General features: G+C 44.0%; 1 protein-coding gene and 2 long non-coding RNA genes across 3 annotated transcripts; all 3 read left to right on the top strand.

Annotated features, from left to right (window-relative positions):
* The first annotated feature begins 8,628 nt into the window (after positions 1–8,628).
* Positions 8,629–14,366, top strand: LOC142929582 (dual specificity tyrosine-phosphorylation-regulated kinase 2-like). The gene is made up of 5 exons (XM_076071112.1): positions 8,629–9,769; positions 10,877–10,934; positions 11,351–11,499; positions 12,257–12,393; positions 14,187–14,366. The coding sequence occupies exons 1-5, from the start codon at positions 9,731–9,733 to the stop codon at positions 14,329–14,331; spliced, it is 528 nt and encodes a 175-aa protein (XP_075927227.1). The 5' UTR covers positions 8,629–9,730; the 3' UTR covers positions 14,332–14,366.
* Positions 14,367–16,043: 1,677 nt separating this feature from the next.
* LOC142930083 (uncharacterized) lies at positions 16,044–18,325 on the top strand. Its single transcript, XR_012946047.1, has 3 exons — positions 16,044–16,320; positions 16,753–16,834; positions 18,158–18,325. It is a non-coding gene; the product is annotated as an uncharacterized LOC142930083 (long non-coding RNA).
* Positions 18,326–18,820: 495 nt separating this feature from the next.
* LOC142930159 (uncharacterized) lies at positions 18,821–20,654 on the top strand. The gene is made up of 3 exons (XR_012946221.1): positions 18,821–19,194; positions 19,476–19,706; positions 20,431–20,654. It is a non-coding gene; the product is annotated as an uncharacterized LOC142930159 (long non-coding RNA).
* Positions 20,655–21,102: the final 448 nt, after the last annotated feature.

The raw sequence follows: 21,102 nt of genomic DNA, 5'->3' as shown, positions 1-21,102 counted from the left end.
CCCACGCACACACACAAACCATGCTTGCACCCCACGCACACATGCACCCCACACATATACACACACCACACACACCCCCACACACACACCACGCACACATACACCCCACACACACACCCCATGCATACACCACACACACACACCCCACGCACACATACACCCCACACATACACACACCATGCTCACACACCATGCTCACACCCCACACACACACACCATGCACAAACTACACACACACCCCACGCACACCTACACCCCATACACACACCATATGCACACACCACACATACAGCCCACACATACACACTCCATGCACACACACCATGCATTCACCCCATGCACGCACCCCGACTAGCGCTTAGGTCAACTAGAACACACAAACCGAACCTCTCCACCTGGGTTTTCATCCCGGCAAACCGAGCGAGTGACCTGGCCATGGGTTTCCCATGTGAGAGAGAATTGGCAAAGTTCGGTGTGAGATGTTGACTCCCGGACCCTGTGGTAAAACATGGGTGAGTTAGACGCGAGACCACCTCCGGGAGAATCCGGATAGAATATGATGGTGCACCTAGATACACGAGCACTCAAGGGGGGTAAGTTGGAAAGGGCAGGGAGTGTTGGAATGCAATAATACTGTTTTCCTGAGACAGATAGTGCGAGTGGAAGAATGACGAGTGTGGCCTTGGGTGCATCATCAACACATCGCGCATCTAAAATTATCCCTGATTATGACAATAAAACAGCTGTAAGTTGAGATGGAGAACACCAACGCAAAGGTGATGAACGGGCAGGCAACCCGGGGCTGTGCGAGGGGACAGCCCCATCCAGCCCTTACCCCCCCCAACTCCCTCCGCACTAAATCCTGAGCGCTGCACTGCCGGACCGGCGTCATCCATGACTCCACCACGCGACGACCAACACCATCCACTCCTTCACCACCACCACCACCGAAGCTTAGTTGGTCACTGACACGCTTCGCACCCCACAGAAACGGTTTACACCTTAAATTTTGATTTAAAGCTTTCGTGACTGCAGTGATTCATATTCTTGGTTCTTTCGGTAAAGTCACGTTGAAGGGAAACAATAAAATAATAAAATATATAAAACAATAACATTCTCACGACGTTTCGACTGCAACACAAGCAGTCATCATCAGGTGTGAAAAACAACGGCAAGAACATTTGAAAGAAGTGGCGGTTTGTATTTATTTATTTTTAAACGTTAGCACCACGGATAGCGATTTGACAGTTTGTTTAGATGGACGAGTCCATCTATGTTCGGAAAAGAGGAGGGGGGAGACGAAAAATTTACGTAGGCTGCGAGTGTGGAGTGTGTGTGTAAGTGGAGCGGTGGTGTAGCGGTGAGCGCGCTGCGCTATGAACTCGGCGTCCCGAGTTCGATTCCCACGTACGGCCAACACCAGTGACGATCATATCTGAACCGGGTCCTGGGCCTCCCCTAGGCCGGCTCGGCCTAGGGGAGGGCCGACCTTTATAGGTGCTAACAGCACTCGCCCCAACAGTCTGTTAAGGCTACACAGGGGATCTTTGTTGTTCGAGGTAGTTGAATACATATTGTGCTTTCGATGGCTCGTTGTGCGAGTTGCCATTGTTGGTCATTGTAGCTTGTTTGATGTCACTCGCAATCGCACATGTTGCCATGTAGTAACTGTCCTTAAATCGCTTGGTTATACAGATCGGGCCACCCTATATCTATAGTAAATTAATTTAATGTTTCGGTTTTGGGTCCCGGATGGAATCCTCTGCACGTCCGATTAGCACGGTTGGCTCCGTATGATGCAAAAGAAGTTAAACGTACATACAATTGCGATGAATTGGAGAGTGTTGGTGACCAACCATGAAAACAAGGTTGAACATCGAGTACTAAAACACTGCTTTATGTACGTCCATGAAACCCTACGTGTTTATGTTCCCCCCTGCTCTTGTGTGCATATTATACTGTGTATATATTTATTAATTATTGCATACTCTATTGCGTACGTATACATTTGTTTTTGTATATTGATTTGCGTTTGTATAGGTATGTGTATGCATGTACTGTACACAGTAAAACCTTGGATTGCGAGCATAATTCGTTCCGGAAACGTGTTTTGTAATCCAAAGCACTCGTATATCAAAGCACTCGTACATCAGTTGTGATCACGTGACGCTCGGCAGTACAAAGCGTGTACGTACTGCTCGTATTGCAAGACCTCGCTCGTTTATCAAATTAATATTTATTTAAAAAATGTGCTCGTCTTGCAAAACACTCATAGACCAAGTTACTCGCAATCCAAGGTTTTACTGTATTTATTTAATTACTCGCGTGACGTTTGCGCACGTGCATTTATTGTGTACTACATTATATTTACTAATTTGTGCGTTGTATGTGTTTTGTGTGTGTGTGTCTTCAGCCCTGATCTGTCCACTGCTGCAACGAAGGCCTTCCCAAGTTGCTGTAATCTTTCGGTAAAGTCACGTAGGTATAAAACGAATTAAATCACGACGTTTCGGGCGCAACGCAAGCAGTCCGTCATCGTGTTGGGACAACCACAGCAAGAAACAAATTGCTGAAGCGGAACTCTCTGCAACTCCGATTCGCCCACTTCAGCAGTTTGTTGCTTCCTGTTGGTTGTCCCACCTGATGACGGGCCGCTTGTGCTGCGCCCTAAACGTCGTGATTTAATCTATTTTATTTTCAACCCATGTGACTTTACCCAAAGAACCAAGCCCGCTGACCTGAACAGTTTATGTGATGTTTCCTTAACCCTGCCCGTGCTTTCTGGGAGAAAAACTAAATTTTTCTCGAGACAAACGCTTTTGGGAAAGTGTGAGAGAGTCCACGTATGTGCACGATTTTTCGTCCTTGTTTTTGCAGCATTTAATAATTTCATTTCTTCTCTCGTCAATTTTTGTTTTAAGTTTAAGAATAGTTTCTCTATGTAACCTGTCTTTTCCATTAAGGATGTGTGAATGTGAGGAATTCTGACTTCTGCATTCAAAGATTTTCATTACTTTGGCACCATTATTTCTCCCGAAATGGTATTTTTTACATGCCTTAAATGTTGATTTTGTAGCTGAATTTCTGAATGACGGGTTGCATTAATTTAGTGGTGCAAGGAGACTCAGATTATTCATTTACAACTTGCACATTGTTATATCTGAAGGGAAAACCATGTCCATCCCATCTTTATCTCGGCGATGGAAAAGGGCCATTCCTCCCAAAAGTGTCAACCATGATGATCACAGCATCGTTCTCATCTTAAACTGATTTTGGATTCAACGTTTCTCACTTCCATCGATCAACTTCCAGGTTCTGCCGAGCCGGTTTCCAAATTCTCGACCAGTGAATTCGCCAAGTTGTTTTAAACCAAAAGAACACATTTAAGCATCATTCTGCATTTACCAGCATAAAAAAATCACGTATATATGTAAAAGCATCATCTTGTTATTTATGCCGAAGGTGTTCAAAATCACCCCTAATTGGGTCTGCGAGAAAACCTGACGTTGTTTCCTGGGAAATGCAACTTCTGCATTTCCCCCCATAGGCTCAGGCACGTGACACTACATAGTCCGTTGGGAATCCCAGCGGTGGTAAGCATTGTACATAGTTTGTGATCGTTGTCCGTTTGTGTGTTGTCAGCATGCCCCCCCCCCCTCCTAACAGTGGTCTCATGTCACTAGCATCTAATCTTCTGCTGCTGCAACAGCAAAACTTTACATGTGTTTAAAAAAATATTGTTCAATAGGACTGACTTTTGTCATCTGTGGCAGCAGTATGTATTTTTTTTGGTCTGAAGTACATTTGATGAATGAATGTTTTTTTCGAATAATAATTTTGAGCTAAGGAAATGCACTGCAAAGTTGTCATAAGTAACCAGAACTTTTCTTGGTGGGTTACAGGCAGTGGCACACAATGGAGACCCATATTTTTGTTTAACAGGCGTGAATTAATCGCACTGGTTGTGCTGAACATTCATAATTTGCAGGTTCCCTAATGCGCATCCTCTGTTGAGGTTTCACTTTCCAAACCGTTCAAGGATTTGCAAAACGGCTCTATTCGGCTGGTGGTCCCAATGGTGGGATGTGCTTAGAAAATTCTATGGACACCTCTGTTACAATGGAGAGAATTCATTACTGTTTTTTTTCTGCTAGAATTAGTTGGTACAACGATTTACCCGTGGTGCTTCCACCCGCACCCATGCTCGTTTGCCCTTTCCCCCCACCCCTCGCCGAATTAAACGTTCTCTTGTTGTCTTCTTTCATAGAAGCCAACTTTCAGTTACCAACCAGTGGTGTTTTTCCTTCCTTGGACTAACTAATGCTGACCCTTCATGAACCCCTCTTTCTTTCACATCAGGGCCAATAAAATGTTTGTCTGGTGTGTCATGGAGCTCGGTTTTAAGGCCTTTTTAAAATATAAAATGAAGAATATTTTAACGTGGAAACAATGGAGTTATGTTTTGATTTAAAGCTTTTGTGACTGCAGGGATTCATATTCTTGGTTCTTTTGGTAAAGTCACGTAGAAGGGAAACAATAAAATAGTAAAAATATAAAACAATAAAATTCTCACGACGTTTCGACTGCAACACAAGCAGCAATCATCATCAGGTGTGAAAACCACAACAAGAAATTTTGAAAAAAAGTGGCGGTTTTTTAACGTTAGCACCACGGAGAGCGAGTTGACAGTTTATTCTGATGGATGAGTCCATCTATGTTCGGAAACTAGGAGGGGGGAGACGAAAATAATGGATGCGGTCTGAAAGCCAGCGTAAGCGTGATCAATCAATTAAGTCCCAAAATGGTTTATCAAATCCTTCCAATGATTGCTAAGCCAGAATCCATCTTCTCGGTTGAAATTGTCTGTGTTTGTATATGTGGATAGCCTCATGAACGAATCTCTCATGGTAGCCAGATGGCTTGCAAAGAACCTCTGTCTAGGAGAAGTCAATGTCATGTGAACCTACTGAATTATAAGTGATCTGCCACGGCCGAGGTGTTGGTCCTACCGTGTTTCAGGTCTGCTTTGTATTCACGAATGCGGTCCGAGACATGCCGTTTGGTTTCTCCAATGTAACTACTACCACAGAGGCAACTTAGTTTGTAGACGCCAGGGTACTGTATGTCCGGAATCACATCTTTTACAGACGCAACCAGATCACGGATTTTATGTAATGTGTTGAATCGGACCTGGATCTTGTGTTTATTCAAGATTTTGGAGAACTTTTTTGTGATCCCTACAATGTAGGGTAACGTGATGGTTTTGAAAGGCTCCTCAAGAGGGTCCTTCTTCATGGTTGGAGTGATAGCTTTGCGGATTGTGTCATCGGAATAACCATTAGCCTTAAGAGCTTGGTGTACGTGCTTGAGTTCATTATTTTATTGTTTCCCTTCTACGCGACTTTACCGAAAGAACCAAGAAAAATGGAGTTATGATTATATATGCTGTTACCCAAAAATTATCCACAGCAACGCATGAGTTTGTGTATCGCTTTGATTTTGTGCATTAAACGGGGTCCCATTTTTATTTGGAATGCTCTTAGCTAATAACATCCGGTAATTCAGCAGCATTTGTTTAAACCAGCCTAACTGCTGATGAGACCCACAATATTTAAACTGGTCCAGTTTGCCTGCTTTAACAAATGCTGCTTGATAATATTTTTTCTGGATAACTAATAGGCTGATCGATTGAAACACGTTTTACTTGTGAACACAATTGAGTTAATCCTGCTTTATCCACAATGCTCCATGGAAATGCATAATGAGTTTATAGAAAATACTATTAAAACTTCCACCTTTACCTGTGTCCAATGGTCATACTTGTTGCTCATCTATAATATGCGTTAAACGTGTTGGCTCATCGGTGGCCAAACTGATTTGCGAGCCCTGTGCAGCTCGATAGAGGCTCTGTCCAATGTTTTACTTTTCAACACGATGCACCTTTTATTTGAAGCGGGGAAAACAACATCTGAAGCAAGTGGAAGCGACCTGAAGGTCTGGCCACACACGTTGCAGCTATACGGCTTCTCGTCCGTGTGCTTGCGCAGGTGTGTGTGTGTCTTGAGGTCACACGGCTGCAAGAGCCCGCGACCAAACAGCTGGCAAAGCTGAAGGCCGTATTTGGAAGTGCCTTACTTAAGACTGGAAACGGGAAGACTTATTCACAATTTGGGCAAATCGCCTGATAAAGCCGGTTGTAATCGCCATTGAAACATCGTACTAAAGTTGTAAATGTCCGTTTACTCTTCGACATCGGTGTGCTGAAGTAAAATTCATTGGTACGTTTTGTGTATGTAACGTCTTAATTGGCTGTGGTGGTGGTGGTGGGTTAACAGCACTGATATTTGCGTGATCTAACCCAAAAAAACTTTTGAGAATAATATTGATCGCGAAAACCTACGTATTAAACAGATTATATAGGGGTTTTTTTAATCGGTCAATGTTGGTATCAGGTTGTGGCCAGAATGAATGAGTAAGTGTAATGCTACAGCCCTTTGTAAATTTTACATGTGGAGCTGTTTCCTGCCGGTGTACAACCGAAAATAATTCGGGTCGTCTTGGAGAATATAAAATATCAAAATAAATAAGCACACCATATACTTTCGTGACTGCAGTAATTCCTGCAGTCACGAAAGCTTCGAATCAAGTCTGAACCACCTCTACGGGGAGGTATGAGGTCTGTGTCTTTGTGTTGTCTCTGCTTGTGTATCTGCCTTTCTGTTTTGGCTTGGATTTGTGTCTCTGTGCTGTCTCTGCCTGTGTGTGGGCCTTGGTGTTTCCGAGTGTGTGCTGCCGCGTCCCCTTTGCTCCATGCATACCTCTTGCTAATTTGTCCCATTGTCTCTCAGCCTTACCTTCTCTGCCTATTTAAGGCGACTTCACTCTGTGCTTGTCTCTGTGCTGGTTCGCTATACTTGGATGTCTATGTGTGTGTGTGTGCAGTCTGTATTTTAAATTTCATACTTAACTTGCAATTTAGCAATCTTTGAAATAGCGTAATCAACCAGACTATGCGTTAATTGTTTTGACCGACCGTCTGTGTTGCTTTATATGGTTTCCAAATTTTGCTAAACCCTGTTTGTTTTGGTGTGCTTCTCTCTCTGTGTCCCCTGTTGTATCTGTGTTAGTTCCCCCCTACTTGGGTGTCTGTATATACATCTGGGGTAATGTTTCCCCTCTCTCGTAAATTTAGCTCTTCTGTATCTGATGATGGCTGCTTATGTTGCAACCGAAACGTCGTACGCTATTATGTTATTTTATTATTTCTTATTTATAGGTGACTTTACCAAAGAAAAAAAACAAAGAGTAACACCATATACCCCCATTCGCATTTCCGTATCATATATATTAAAAAAAAAAATTCTTACACATCATCTTCACGGCCTTAAATCGGTAAAGTGCATCATTTCAGCAGCATTGTTATAGCCCGCCAGTGCAGCACAGCAACAACAACTGTTGAACTGAACTTCCATGCTTCTCCGCCTTCACCCACCCACCCACATCGACGAGCGTGGCGATGATGCGTGGCCCAAGATACACCCGCAATCTGCGGCTGCGTGGCGAACCCCCTCATCCAGCAGTGGAATAACAAGACGGCACGCGATTTTTGACCCCCACCCCCATAGTCACACGGCGTCACAAAAAGTCAGACCCCCCCTCTCTCAAATATGACGTCACAAAGCTCTGCCCCCCCCCCCCAAAATAAAACATGCTTCAAATCGCTTTAAACTATTGTCATTGTAGTGCGTATTTAATGTGGCGCTGCACTCTGATGTTGTAGGAGAAAACATTTATTAAAAAGTCTATTTAATAAAGTAGAACGTGTTGTCTATATTTATTTGAAGTTGCGCATTTTGACGTGACGTCACATTTCTCTTGGTTCTTTCGGTAAAGTCACCACGTAGAAGGGAAACAATAAAATAGTAAAAATATAAAACAATAAAATTCTCACGACGTTTCGACTGCACCACAAGCAGCAATCATCATCAGGTGTGAAAACCACAACAAGAAAATTTGAAAAAAGTGGCGGTTATTAAAATTTTATTGTGGTTTTCACACGTGTATTACACAACACGTGTTGTGTAATACACGTGTTGTGTAACACAACACGTGTATTATACACCACGTGTGTAATACACAACACGTGTGTATTACACAACACGCGACCCCCCACGAACGCCCACGTGACAGTCCGCGCACCGGATGCCGTGACGTCGCTACTGACGTCACTATCCGGATGCGATTAACAGCGCTAAACTTCGAGGCGGCACGCGGCTCGAGCTACGGCTTTTGCCACGAGGACTCTGTTTTGAATGTTCAATAGTGCGAGTGCGAGTTTGCCGACGAGAGATTTATCCACGGTAAGTGATATTAAAATTTTATTGTGGTTTTCACATCTGATGATTGCTTGTGTTGCAGTCGAAACGCCGTGAGAATTTAATTGTTTTATATTTTTATTATTTTATTGTTTCCCTTCAACGTGACTTTACCGAAATAACCAAGAATATGAATCCCTGCAGTCACGAAAGCTTTAAATCAAAATTTAAGAGGCGTTACAACTTTGTGGGTATCGCTCACGGGCGTCACGCGATGCCAAACATCCATTGGATACAGGGGGGGGGGGGGGGGCAAAGTGGGGTGAAGTTAATGAAATAACTATTCCTGCTCTTTATACTACTGTACTGTAATGAGAACTACATCGTGGCTGATGGTAACAGCTGTACTATACTGTACTGCAGCTCGAATCGGCACCTCCGATTAGCACAGCTGTCTACGTGCGGTGCGAAAGAAGTCCAACATACTGTACACAACACGTGTTGTGTAATACACGTGTATTACACAACACGTGTTGTGTAATACACGTGTTGTGTAATACACAACACGTGTATTACACACCACGTGTATTACACAACACGCGACCCCCCACGAACGCCCACGTGACACTCCGCGCACCGGATGCCGTGACGTCGCTACTGACGTCACTATCCGGATGCGATTAACATAGCGCTAAACTTCGAGGCGGCACGCGGCTCGAGCTACGGCTTTTGCCACGAGGACTCTGTTTTGAATGTTCAATAGTGCGAGTACGAGTTTGCCGACGACAGATTTATCCACGGTAAGTGATGGTAATGGTGTTGAGGACGGTACATTGATCTTTGTCGTGGTCGTGTTGATTGCAGTTGGTTGCTGGTGGCAGTGGGGAGATCTGCTCTTTGCTCGTGTTGAGTGTTGCAAGTGATAGTTACGTGAAGATTGTAATTGTAGTGATAGGGGTGATGGTTTAGTTGCTTTCTGGTGGTGATTATGGTGATGTCAGAGACAATTTCCGTGGTGGTGCTAGTGATGCTAATGGCGATTGTGGTTTAGGTAGATGTTGTTGGTGATGGTTGCGAAAGGGCTCAATAAGCTATTAAGCTTCATGTCATGGGTAGTGATTTCCAGGTGGTGTAAATTCCACATTCCTATGGCGAGGCCCATATTTAAATATACGGACAACTAATTGATTAACACAAAGTGGCACTTAGTTTTTCACGAACTCTTCAAGGATGAAGGGTTCTCAATCTTTAAACGGGGATTTGAACTCCCTATTGAAGACAGTTCTGGGAGAGTGCCACACCTGCTGGAGAGATCTCCCTTGCTGCTCTAAGCTTGGTCGAATGAAGGGTGCTAAAGGAGGTTATTTAGGTTTTAATGCTATCTTTGTGCTGTGTTCCAGAACGATCTTTTGGAGATGGATCAACTCGATGTTCAGTCTGCAATTGTGCAGCAGGTCAGTAACTCACTTGACAGCAAACTCTTATAAGCAGACTGCACAATACAGAGACAAGCTCACTTCTTTTTTTATCGTAGAGTATTCGTGGACTACGTGTTTCACTGCTATTCTAGAATAGAACGATTACCATTGACCAATAAGCTCAACACACAGTGCAGGCTTTCAGGTCACTTCACCACCAAATGGGTTTATTACTAGTTCAACTGACAGCAAAGAATCAAAGTTCCACCCCCCCCCCCGCCACCCCACATCGTGTAAGCTCTATAGACTTTTGGGGCAAGTGCTGTTAGTAAACGCCTATTATAACTAGTACCACAACGGGCCGCTTTGACCTAACGGTACAGACACACTTACACACGGCAAACTCACGACACAGTCAAGGCAATTTCTTGTCAGCTCAGTTCGCAGTAAGGGACTCTAGTACTCGTGAACCAACCAGGAGACACACGAGCTTATTACACAGCACACGTATTGGCAGGTGCTCTACTTGGACTTTATGAATGCGTTCAGGTTCGTGACCTGTAACCAGTTTCATAAAATACCTTTAACAATTCACCCTTTTGCCATATTTGTGTAAATTAGAAATCAATGGATAATGCAGTTGAAGATGTTTAATGGAATTGGCCACAAACCTGGGAATATGGGCACCGTTTAATATTCCCAAAGTGTCAGATTATTTGACATCATCGAGATGCAATATACTATTATTCGTGAATCTCTATGTCTTGGATGCTGCTTGGTGTAGTGGTTTCCACACCAGAGGTCGCTGCTTCGATCTCCAAGCATGGCAGTTCAATGGGGCAAGTTTCTTAAATACCACCCAACAGTATACAGTAAATGGGTTCACCGCAGCTCGTCGATCATGCATAGTGAGGTAAAGCGTTGACCTTTTCCAATATATGAGGCCATCACGGAGGTGCAGGCCAAAAAATACTCTCTAGGGTAATCCTCTGAGAGCTTTGTGCGATTTAGGCCCTTCCACAAGCACTCTCTCAGTGGGTGTTTGTGTGTGTACCACTGTGTCTCTGTATATATGTCCATGTCTGTGTGCTTGCCCCCATGTTCACGCGTGCCTCTCTGTGCGCATCTCTGTGACAAAAACAGGCAACTCCATCGGATGAAGTCGTCTTCCCAGTGGCAGGGATGAGCTGCACACCACAAGGTTTTACTTCACTTTATTCAGCATCATTCACCACGTGAATTACTGCCACACTCCTCTATAGCAAACACACATCCAGAGTCAATCCCTAAATGGTTTTACAACTCCATTAAGAGCACACATACAGGAGGCCCAAATCGATTCTCTTTAAGTTTAGCACTATATGCGTGGTTACTTTGTGATTGTAATTGTCCATAATAGAGGGTTTTTTTGGGTTGGATCGTGTAAATATGTAAATGTGTCGTTAAACCCACCACCACCCGACACAGCCAACTAGTAAGGGTTGTCACGTAAACCAAACATGCCAAAAAAAGTCACTAGTACAGCACACCGTTGTGTTGTAATTGTGTTTGTTACACACGTGTATGTTCATCAATGACTATGTATGTGTCTGTCTTTGGGCATGTGTGCGCGTGTAGAAATCTTGGACAAATTCCAACACAGGATGACAGCACAGGAATGTCAAGAAATCATGAAATTCAATGAAGTTTTCTATTTCAAGATTCGATCGGAACATAATGGCACTCGCAATGATGGCTACGATGACGTGAACGACCACTACATTCCGGTAAGACCAGGGGCAGCCCGTCCATATAGGCGACTAGGCGGTCACCTCGGGTGCCAAGTTAAGTGGGGTGCCAGATTCGAGGAAAAAAAATACAATAAAAATATACAAATTAGATCACGAAGATGTCATTATTTCAATTCCCTATTAATTATAATTCCTTTCTCAACATTTATAATCGTTCCTCTGTTTAAAAAAACACGCTTAAAAACACATGAAGTGGGAAAATATGGGCAACATTTTTCCTGAGTTTACGTAAACCTCAGCCTACATCTGCCATTGGGGGTCGGGGGTTGCCAATTGCATTGGTTCGCCTAGGGCGCCAGATGCTGGCAGCTCATCCTTGGACCGTCCCTGGGTAAGACTTTTCAATTTGGGCAACGTTTATTCCAGCTAATCATGCATCCCACTACAGACCCCAAAATGAATTGTTAATCTAGATTATTTAAAAAGGGTATAGCTCCAGTGGCTTCCTAATATTGGAAGGAAGACCGTTACACACGGCCGCAGATGCGCATCTGAGGATACCATTTCACAAATACAGATGAAGGGCATTCTATAAGACATGCTTTGCATCGAATGATTTCGTGGTTTTTGGCAATGACAGAGAAAGCTTAGACATTTTCAGGAGTGCGGGAATGTCAAGAGCGGTGAGCAATAAATGAGCACTTGAATGAGCCGTGTGTTTCGACTGAGTAATGATTGAGCACTGAGAGAGGGCCCTGGTTGAGTGCTCAACACTTCTGTAATCTTGTTCCAGATAACGGATGAACACGTGGTGTACCGCTTCCAAGTACTGAATGTAGTTGGTACGGGGTCCTTTGGGCAGGTGCTCCGATGCCTGGACCACAAGACGAAAAGAGAGGTGGCCATCAAGGTGCTAGAGCTCACTTCTAGGTAAGTTTGAACAAAGACATGAACCACATCTTGAAATCTGGTTTTGTAACTTGTAATAAGTTGTGCTAATTTACATATTGCAGAGGAAGTCTAAATAGTGATACAATTTAAAGTTGATTTTCTTTAACCTCGTGAGAACTCAAGAGACCAGAACGAGTCTCATTTGTAAGAGTAACCTGGAGCATTCGTCTGCCAGTAGGGGACAATGATCGCTATGTTGCACAATACAAATTGAGGAATTTGTCGAGTAAGTTTCGATATTGGCAAAAATTGTACCCAGATGCAAGCACACAGTGGTATACTCTTGCAAATGACATCAGGTGATCTTTAGCATCCATCGAAGCAGACAGCATGCATTATTATGGTTATACACCCGCAGTATTAATCATTAATGTCATCAAGCACCGTCAAAATAATGTTTTATTTTTGATCAAGTGGCAGTCTGTAATGTTTATGGTTCCTGCCATGTGAATGTCGAAATGACACCACTGCCCAACAACGGGGATGAGTGCTGCCCTTTTGCTCATTCTAATCTTGCATATGGTAACATGTTCAGGCGCTAAATACCAATGCCAAGGTCTGCTAGCCACGAGGGGGCTTCAGGAGAGATTTTAAATTTAGCAATTCCGCATTAAAGGAGCACGGACCATAGTGGTTTACAATATCGTCCACAGTTTGGGTTGGTGCAGTAGAACACTTTGTACCTTACTCGCCGAACATAGCTGAAAACCAAGGTGATTCCAATCCAGTGGTGAAAATGTTTTTCCTCACTGAGATGCGATGCAGCAACTTCTTCGAGTAACAACCATCGACAATATAATAAATGTTTTTACCCTTTCTGGCAATAAAACAGGCGTTAAGATGTTTGATTTAAAGCTTTCGTAACTGCAAGGATTCATATTCTTGGTTCTTTCGTTAAAGTCACGTAGAAGGGAAACAATAAAATAATAAAAATATAAAACAATAAAATTCTCATGACGTTTCGACTGCAACACAAGCAATCATCATCCGGTGTGAAAACCACAGCAAGAACATTTGATGATTGCTTGTGTTGCAGTCGAAACGTCGTGATAATTTGATTGTTTTATTTTTTTTATTATTTATTGTTTTCCTTCTACGTGACTTTACCGAAAGAACCAAGAATATGTGTTAAGATGTTCAAACCTCAAACAGAATGCTTTTGCAAGGAATCAAGTCTGCATTAACCACACGTATTTGTGGTGAACATGCAAAAAACAAACATCCTCTGATAATATATGGCATTGTCTTTGAAACTGATTGAGCCACACCAGAGACAGCTTTTCTTTAGAGCCTAGTCTCAAACAGTGTTAGACCAGAGAATGCCACAAGGCGAACAGCACAAAGACAATGCCACTATCAGGGTATTTATAGCTCGGGGTGAGCAGCTACAATATGGGACCTTTATTGCCAGTATTAAAATAGAAGAATAGGTTTTACCCCTTGCAAAAGGATTCTGTTTGGTGTTTTAAGCCCTTAACACCTGTTTTTTTCTTTGCCAGAAAGGGTAAAAAAACCTATTCTTATCTTATGATACTGGCAAGAAAGGTCCCATATTGTAACCAACGACAACTTCCCAACCAATTGGTCCAGCCTCCCCAGTTGGCCGCTGATCACGTCGACTGGGCAGGGACGATGTTGACGTTGACCGGGATTAAGCGCTCACAGCCATGATTCTGGAGCTCCGTTGACCGCGCCATTCCACGTGTGGCAATGCCTACAAATGTGCAAGACCTAAGAGTGGGGTGAGACTTATCGATGCATTCCTTCCACAGCGAGACCATTGAGGAATGTGAAATGGAGGTGCAGATCTTAAACGCCTTGCAGTCCGAAGATGAGGAAAATAACTACATCATTCGATTGTTCGAATTCCTTATGTTCAGAAACCATCCCGCAATCGTCATGGAGCTACTCGCGTGAGTAAAAAAAAGAAAAATCACACCCTGTGCGCCACCATCGTGTTTATCCACGCAAGTTTTTTGTTTTGTTACATGCGGAGGTTTAACATTTGATGAATTTCAGATTATTTTTTTGTTTAACCGGGAGAGAACTCAAGTGACCAGGATGAGTCTCATTGGCAAAAGTGACCTGGGGAATTCGTCTGCCAGAAGGGGCGGGGGTGACTAATTCCTATGTTGTACAACGGCAATTAAGGACTTAATGGGTTGTCTAAATAGCTTAATGCCTGTTTCAATGCCAAAAGGGTGAAAGCTATTCTTATATTGGCAATTAAGTAATTTTGCAGGTATTTTTTTATTTAACATCTGCTGTGAGACAAACAGTGTGTGAGTGTTAGTACAGCTGCATTAATCGGGGCGGCTGCTAGATTCGAACCATGAACCTCGACGAAAGGTGGGGAATCATGCTGCCATTAGGCCATGTCACCACCCATCAGACTGTACCAGCCGTTTCCATTTCAAGGCTTTATTGGTACTTGGTAAAATATAAAAGGGACACGGGTGGCTCCTTAACGTGGCACGTGACGATGCTCTCCCACACCTTACTGAATACATACGAGCTGAGTGGCACCACCGTTTAACATCGTACAGCACATTAAAACATAGCGCTTGCAAAATTAATCACATAAACAGGAAACAATGGCTCTCGTTATCTGTAAACGACATTGCTAGATAACGCAATGTCCTGTCTCATCCATTATCTTCATAATGAAACCAGATGCAACAGCAAATTCTCATAACGAGCCCTATGAGCCAGGTAGGGTGGTGCCCGCCTGTAATCCAGCACTTTTGAGGCGAGGGTTTGGTGGGTCACACACATTTTGATAAACTTCCTACCGTGGACGTCGAGGTGCCCATACCCTGGCTTGTCAGGAGAGGGCATTCCAGCAGAAAATGTAGACTCTACCTGTTCCACCTGAACGGTGATCGAGTGTTGTCCCCTTGTGTGGGTTTTTGTCTGGGTGCTTTGGTTTGCTCCCACATGTAAACATGATTCTAGTGTGCTTCTACTAGTATTGTTACTCCTGCTATTATGGATTGACCTTCATGCAGCTAGCGAGGGATGCTAGGTTTAGTAATAATATGTTATGTATGTCGCTATTGTTAACGTTCAATCACATTTCTTATTATCACCGTTACATTGTTTTTATAGCATTATTTTATTAATTTATAGAAGGGTTTAGTTTAGCCCGATTTTTTTTTATATAGTATAGAGTTAGACTAAACATTTTAATCTAAATTGTATTATGATTGTTATTGTGATCAAACATCAAAATGGGATTCTTTTTTTTGTACGCAGCATAAACTAATGGTGCTTTTTCTCGAAGATTTCATTGTTTTTGTAGGGGATGTTTAAATTTGCGTACAGTACAATTTTAAATGTATCTTGTTATTTTATTGTTTGTTGCGGTTGCCACCCGAATCAAGAGCCGAATGGCTTCACAGGGTTATTCCCAGTAAAATGAAACTGAAACTCAATTCATTTTCCGTTAGTACCTTGACATAGAGAGAACCGCAGAACTTGGGGCTTTCTGTTGGCGTCTGCTCATCGCTTGGTTGACCACCTGCTTGTCTGTGGTTCATCGTTCCTCTGCATACTATAAGTTGATGTATTATTGTTATTATTATTACTTCTCGCAGACAATGAGCAGGTCATGTTTCATCTTCATTACCCTGGGAAAATGTATGTGTTTTTTACATGATGAAAAGCCTAATCTATTGTAAATCATGATTCCTCCAGTTCATGAAGCGACCCTAAGCATTGACCAAGATAGTCGAAGGTGGACTAACCATTGACGACATCTTGTCTTGCAGCATCGACCTCTTTGATCAATTCCATGCCAACTCCACGATCTTTGACCTGTCAACAATCAGGCTCTATACAAGATCCATGTTGAGGGCCCTTGCAAAACTTAAGAAGGAGGCCATCATTTATGGCGACCTGAAGATGGTAAGTAAATACAATAGCATACTGCCGTCATTCATGGATCTGTGTTGCCTTGAGGCAACTGTGGCAAAAAAAAGTGAGACCTCTCTCGTAACTCAAAAAAATTGAACACCAAACACCGAATGTTATTGTTTCCATAAATGTATAAAAAAGTAATCGACACTTGTTTCAATCCAGGACATTGTCTATTCTCTTCTTGCTCGAGAGTACACTCTGCAGTTTATTTGAAAAGATTCTCATTTACATTCGTCACAATGACAACAGCTACAGTTGGCCCAAAGTTAGACACATTTCTTACACGAGTAAAGGTGAGAACCACCTTTTTCACTGATATGTAAAATGCAGTCTTAACTGGATGTCTAAACGGGTAGGAGCTGCATGCCATGAACACTTTTGAACGTTAACCACTATTGCCCTTTGTTATTGTTTTCCTAGGAAAACATCATGGTCAAGGACCACGCAACCGGCAACATCAGGATCATTGATTTCGGCCTGAGCGTCATGATGACGAAGCCAAGTGAGTAGTTTTACTTGTGTTTTCGTGTGAGGGTGTGTGTGTCTGTGCGTCTTTGTGAATCTTTGTGAATATGCTGTGGTGTTAATGACGACACGAAGGCAGAGCGTTGTCGGGGCTGACGCCAAACGGTTCATTAAGGGCTTTCGCCTAGCTTTCGGTCAAGGGCAAACACAAGTCACTAGATAAGCTAAATCTCCCCAGGGGAAAAGGGTACTGGGAATCCCTACGCCTCCCAGGCTAACGGGCTCTTCCCACAGCACTGACCGACGGTTCATCCAACTCGGCCAGCCGGGTAAAGTAGCCCCCCCTAGCCTGGTGCTATTTCTCCCCTACCCTGGGTCCCAACTTCCCTACCGCTCACGATCCCGGCTCCCGGCGAAGACCCCGTCCACGTCACCGGTCCCCCCTCAAATACCCTGAGGGGACATGACATCGCTCCTCCCGAGGCGAGTGGGACATCCCGTCACCACTCTACTCCTCAACAAATATACGAGTGGGGAGCGCAAGTGCAGCGGTTAGCGCGGTGCGCTACGCACCCGGCCGCCCCAAGTTCGATGCCCGCTCATGGCCGATACAAGTGACGATTATCTGAACCGGTCCTGGGTCTCCCCTAGGTCGACTCAGCCCCAAATGAGCACCTAGTGCGGTGTGGTGTAAACATCACAAGGGAGATAAAAGCAGCCGGGTGTGGTGCTGGCCACCCACCCCCTCGTGCGCCACGTGCCGGCCTTCATAGGTGCTCGCTAACAGCACTTGCTCCAACAGTCTGTTAGGGCTATACGGGGGATCTTTGTCTTATATGTGTGTTGGCACAGCAGGGGGCATAGTTGGTGCATCTGCCACTCATTTCGGTCCCGTGACCTGTCGGTGAACCTTCGACACTTCACGTGGCCTCAAAGTGCACATGGCCTGGCACAGGCGCCGTGGTGACGTCACCGCCACTTAGTGGCCAACGGCGACTGTTATTCTAATGTGTGTGCGTGTGGCAACGTGGCATGGTGAGCAGTACTGCAGTGCACTGCAATCTCAGTGACTCAGTTTAATCCTCCGCCACAGAGGCCTTAATAGGTCATGTAAGCCTTAATAGGTGCTTGCAAACAACTTTTACCCAAAATTCAAACCATCTCTTGGAGTGCCACTCACGCTTTTCCAGTTTTGAGCCAATTGTAGAAAGATGCACATTCAATTGCTGTATAAAATGACAACGTTTAACATCCTACAACATGTTTTTAATCCGTGTGCACTAAAAAAAAAATATCTAAGAAAATAACGAGCATGGCCTTCTCGCTCAATCAGTGCTATTCCTCTGTGTGTGGTGTGCAGTTTTCGGATATTTCGGAACGTTGGAGTACATGGCTCCAGAGATATTGCTGGGCCTCCAACTCACCTGCGCAGTGGACATGTGGTCCCTGGGCTGCGTAATTGCTGAGCTAGCTTCAGGGCAGTCACTCTTCATGGCCACAGGACGTCAGATTGCCCAAATGATCACGGTACCTGAAATATGCCAAAATATAATCTCGTTATTTATGAATTTGAAGCCTATGGCTTAGTTTTAGCTGAGCCGGCTCACAATGCTAACGCCGAGTGATGGTCCATTAGTCGCTAACAACCATATAGGAGACTGCCGTGGATTGCAATCTGTGGAGCAATTATACTTTTGGCCTCATTCCATGGGAACAAATGTTGCTCTGCTGCCAGTATGTACATAGAGAATAGACATATCTTTAATGTGACCAGACACTAGTTGGACACGTATGATGTGATTTGGCCTTGTTGATAATCATCACTCAGAGCGACAGACTATTACCCTTTCCATTCTTTCGGTTAATTGTTCATCGCGAAGGTTCCTGAAGTCACTTTAAAGGGCAATATTTGTTAATTAAGTACCCAATAAAAAATGTAATCTATTTGGCAGTGGTGTAAAAGCATGTGCAGTCCTTGTGAATAAACGTTTCAGTTTTAGAGACATTTACATTTGAGGAAGTCTACTGTATGCATGTTTACGATACACAAAGTCCAATGACCTAACCCATGTATATTAATTTCACTGTGACCTGTGCACAGATTTTTGGTCTCCCACCAAGGTCCATGATTGATGCTGCGACCGACATGGACATTTACACCGGTGAGTGGAGGGGAGGTTGCTACTTCTGTTGTCACAATTATCCAGGCAAGCATTGCCGTAATGTACTTTGTTCGTAATCCTCGGAAACCCGTTTCACTCATTTTCTCTCCAACACAGACACGACAGGGTGCCACAGGGTGAACGGCAGGAAAGTCGTTCCAAGCACCACCTCTCTTAAGGAAAAGCTTCGGACTACGAACAGAGAGTTAATCGATTTTGTTCAAGGATGCCTTGAGTAAGATATACCTGTACTGTCTACATATGATCTTAATTCATCATTATTTTCGTGTTCACCATCAGCACTCTCGTAGAAAGAGTGCACACTACTAGGAGTGGTGTTTTACTGACAGGGAGTGGCTTTCTGTCATAACAGGGCAATATTTCATGCCTTGTGCCTTCTTGTATTCGTTTGCATAATGAAGGTAAATAATTGCATGTGCCACACCTCCACCCCATTATTAGAAGAAATTTAGACAGTAAATGAACCCTGACGATTCACCGTTCATATCTTGGCAGGTGGGATCCCGCTCGCCGGCTCACGCCTGAGGAAGCTTTGAACCACAGGTGGCTTCAGGACGACACCAAGGACGAAAGCCATGCTAGTCACAATGAACCGGATGCTGTGGACGCATCAATTAAAATGGACGAGATCGTGGAGGTGGATCGTGTGAGCCAATGCGAGCAGAGATGGACGAATGATTCTGGGTCAGGTCTCGAGGAAGATTTTGTGTCAGCCAAGAGCCAATCGTGAGTCTCCACGTGCACGTTGCATCTTGAAGAATATTTGTGTTGGTTAGGTTCTTATGAAGTGACTTTGATGTTTCTCCCTGCTAAATACTTTCTCTCTGCATGCAGCTCTCTTTGAGACGTTGCTCTTTCTCCTCTGCAGTCTGGAACTGTCCTTCCCCAGCCATCTTCATTGTCGACTTCATGCTCTTGTTCAACTCTAGGCTCCAGATATTCCTCTTCTCCTCTGCCTATAACTCTAGAAAAGAATCAGAATATTTATTTATACTGGAGGAATTTGATGAGCTATGAAGCTCTTTTTCACGGATGTCCAGTTTGATGTCCAGCAGTACTGGACATCATTCTAACATTGGTTTTCATTTATAGATTGGCCCCAGCCATGGGAATGTGGAATTCCCACCACTCTGCTTGCTCGTTTGAGTGTTAAAATGCTTTGGCTTTTCTTATCTTCAGAAGGGTTTGGAGTAGTGATAGGTGTAGGGGCAGTGATCTACTTGACATCTGTAAAAAAAAGAGCTTTGTAGGTCATAATATTCCTACAGTCTAAATAAATATTCTGATTATGAACATATTCTGATAGGGGTAGACCTGGTTGTGGCTGGGGGGCAGGGCCAGGGAGTAGCAGTAGGATAGATAATGGAATTGTATTGCAGTAGGAAAGTTTCAGCACAAATAAAGACAGGCAGACAGAGGCATAACAGTGGCCCTTGCAACTCTCTTTCAGCTCGAACGCCAGTTTCTACACTGCCCTGGAATACCAACGCAGCCATCAAGCGACCAGTGAAGCTGTCGCCAACACCGGAGCGAAGGCATCGAGGGGGCCTGGGCGGAGATTTGCCCGTGTGCGGCAGCGACTCCGGACATTTCTTAGATTTGTCCGGAAGCATTGCTGCTGCAATGCGGAAGAATAAAGGCCCCATCGTTGGCGCACCCCACCACTCAAGTACAGTGGAGGTAAGGGTTTGGTGGGTCGCTCCCTTTCTGTGGGCACCCGTATCCTGGCTTGCCAGGAGAAGGCAGCACAACAAAAATGTGGACTCCACCTGTTCCGTCTGGATGGGATTGAGTGGTTGTCGCCTCGCATGCGTGGGGTTTTTTTTTCCGGATCCCCAGTTTCCTCCGACATTTAAAGCCACTCATTATTTGGCCGATAACACCTTGACGTATAGAGGACCTCAGAGCTTGGACAATTGTGGTTCTGTGATTTCTCGCGTTGTGAGAGTGAGCGAGCACTGTGCACGTTAAAAGGTAAAAAAGTATTATATCTCGGCTTTCACGACCAATCTTAGATTCATTATTCGTTACTTTTGGGTCAGATCGTCGAGGTATCTGACAATTTTCAGCTTTTCCCTCTACTGACAGCCAATCAAACGATGTTGTCACGTGGGCAAAAATT

The sequence above is a fragment of the Petromyzon marinus genome, chromosome 1, assembly GCF_048934315.1.
Source record: "Petromyzon marinus isolate PM22_M1 ecotype Great Lakes invasive population chromosome 1, UKy_Petmar_22M1.pri1.0, whole genome shotgun sequence".
NCBI lineage: Eukaryota > Metazoa > Chordata > Hyperoartia > Petromyzontiformes > Petromyzontidae > Petromyzon > Petromyzon marinus.
This window is presented reverse-complemented; position numbering and strand designations above follow the sequence as displayed.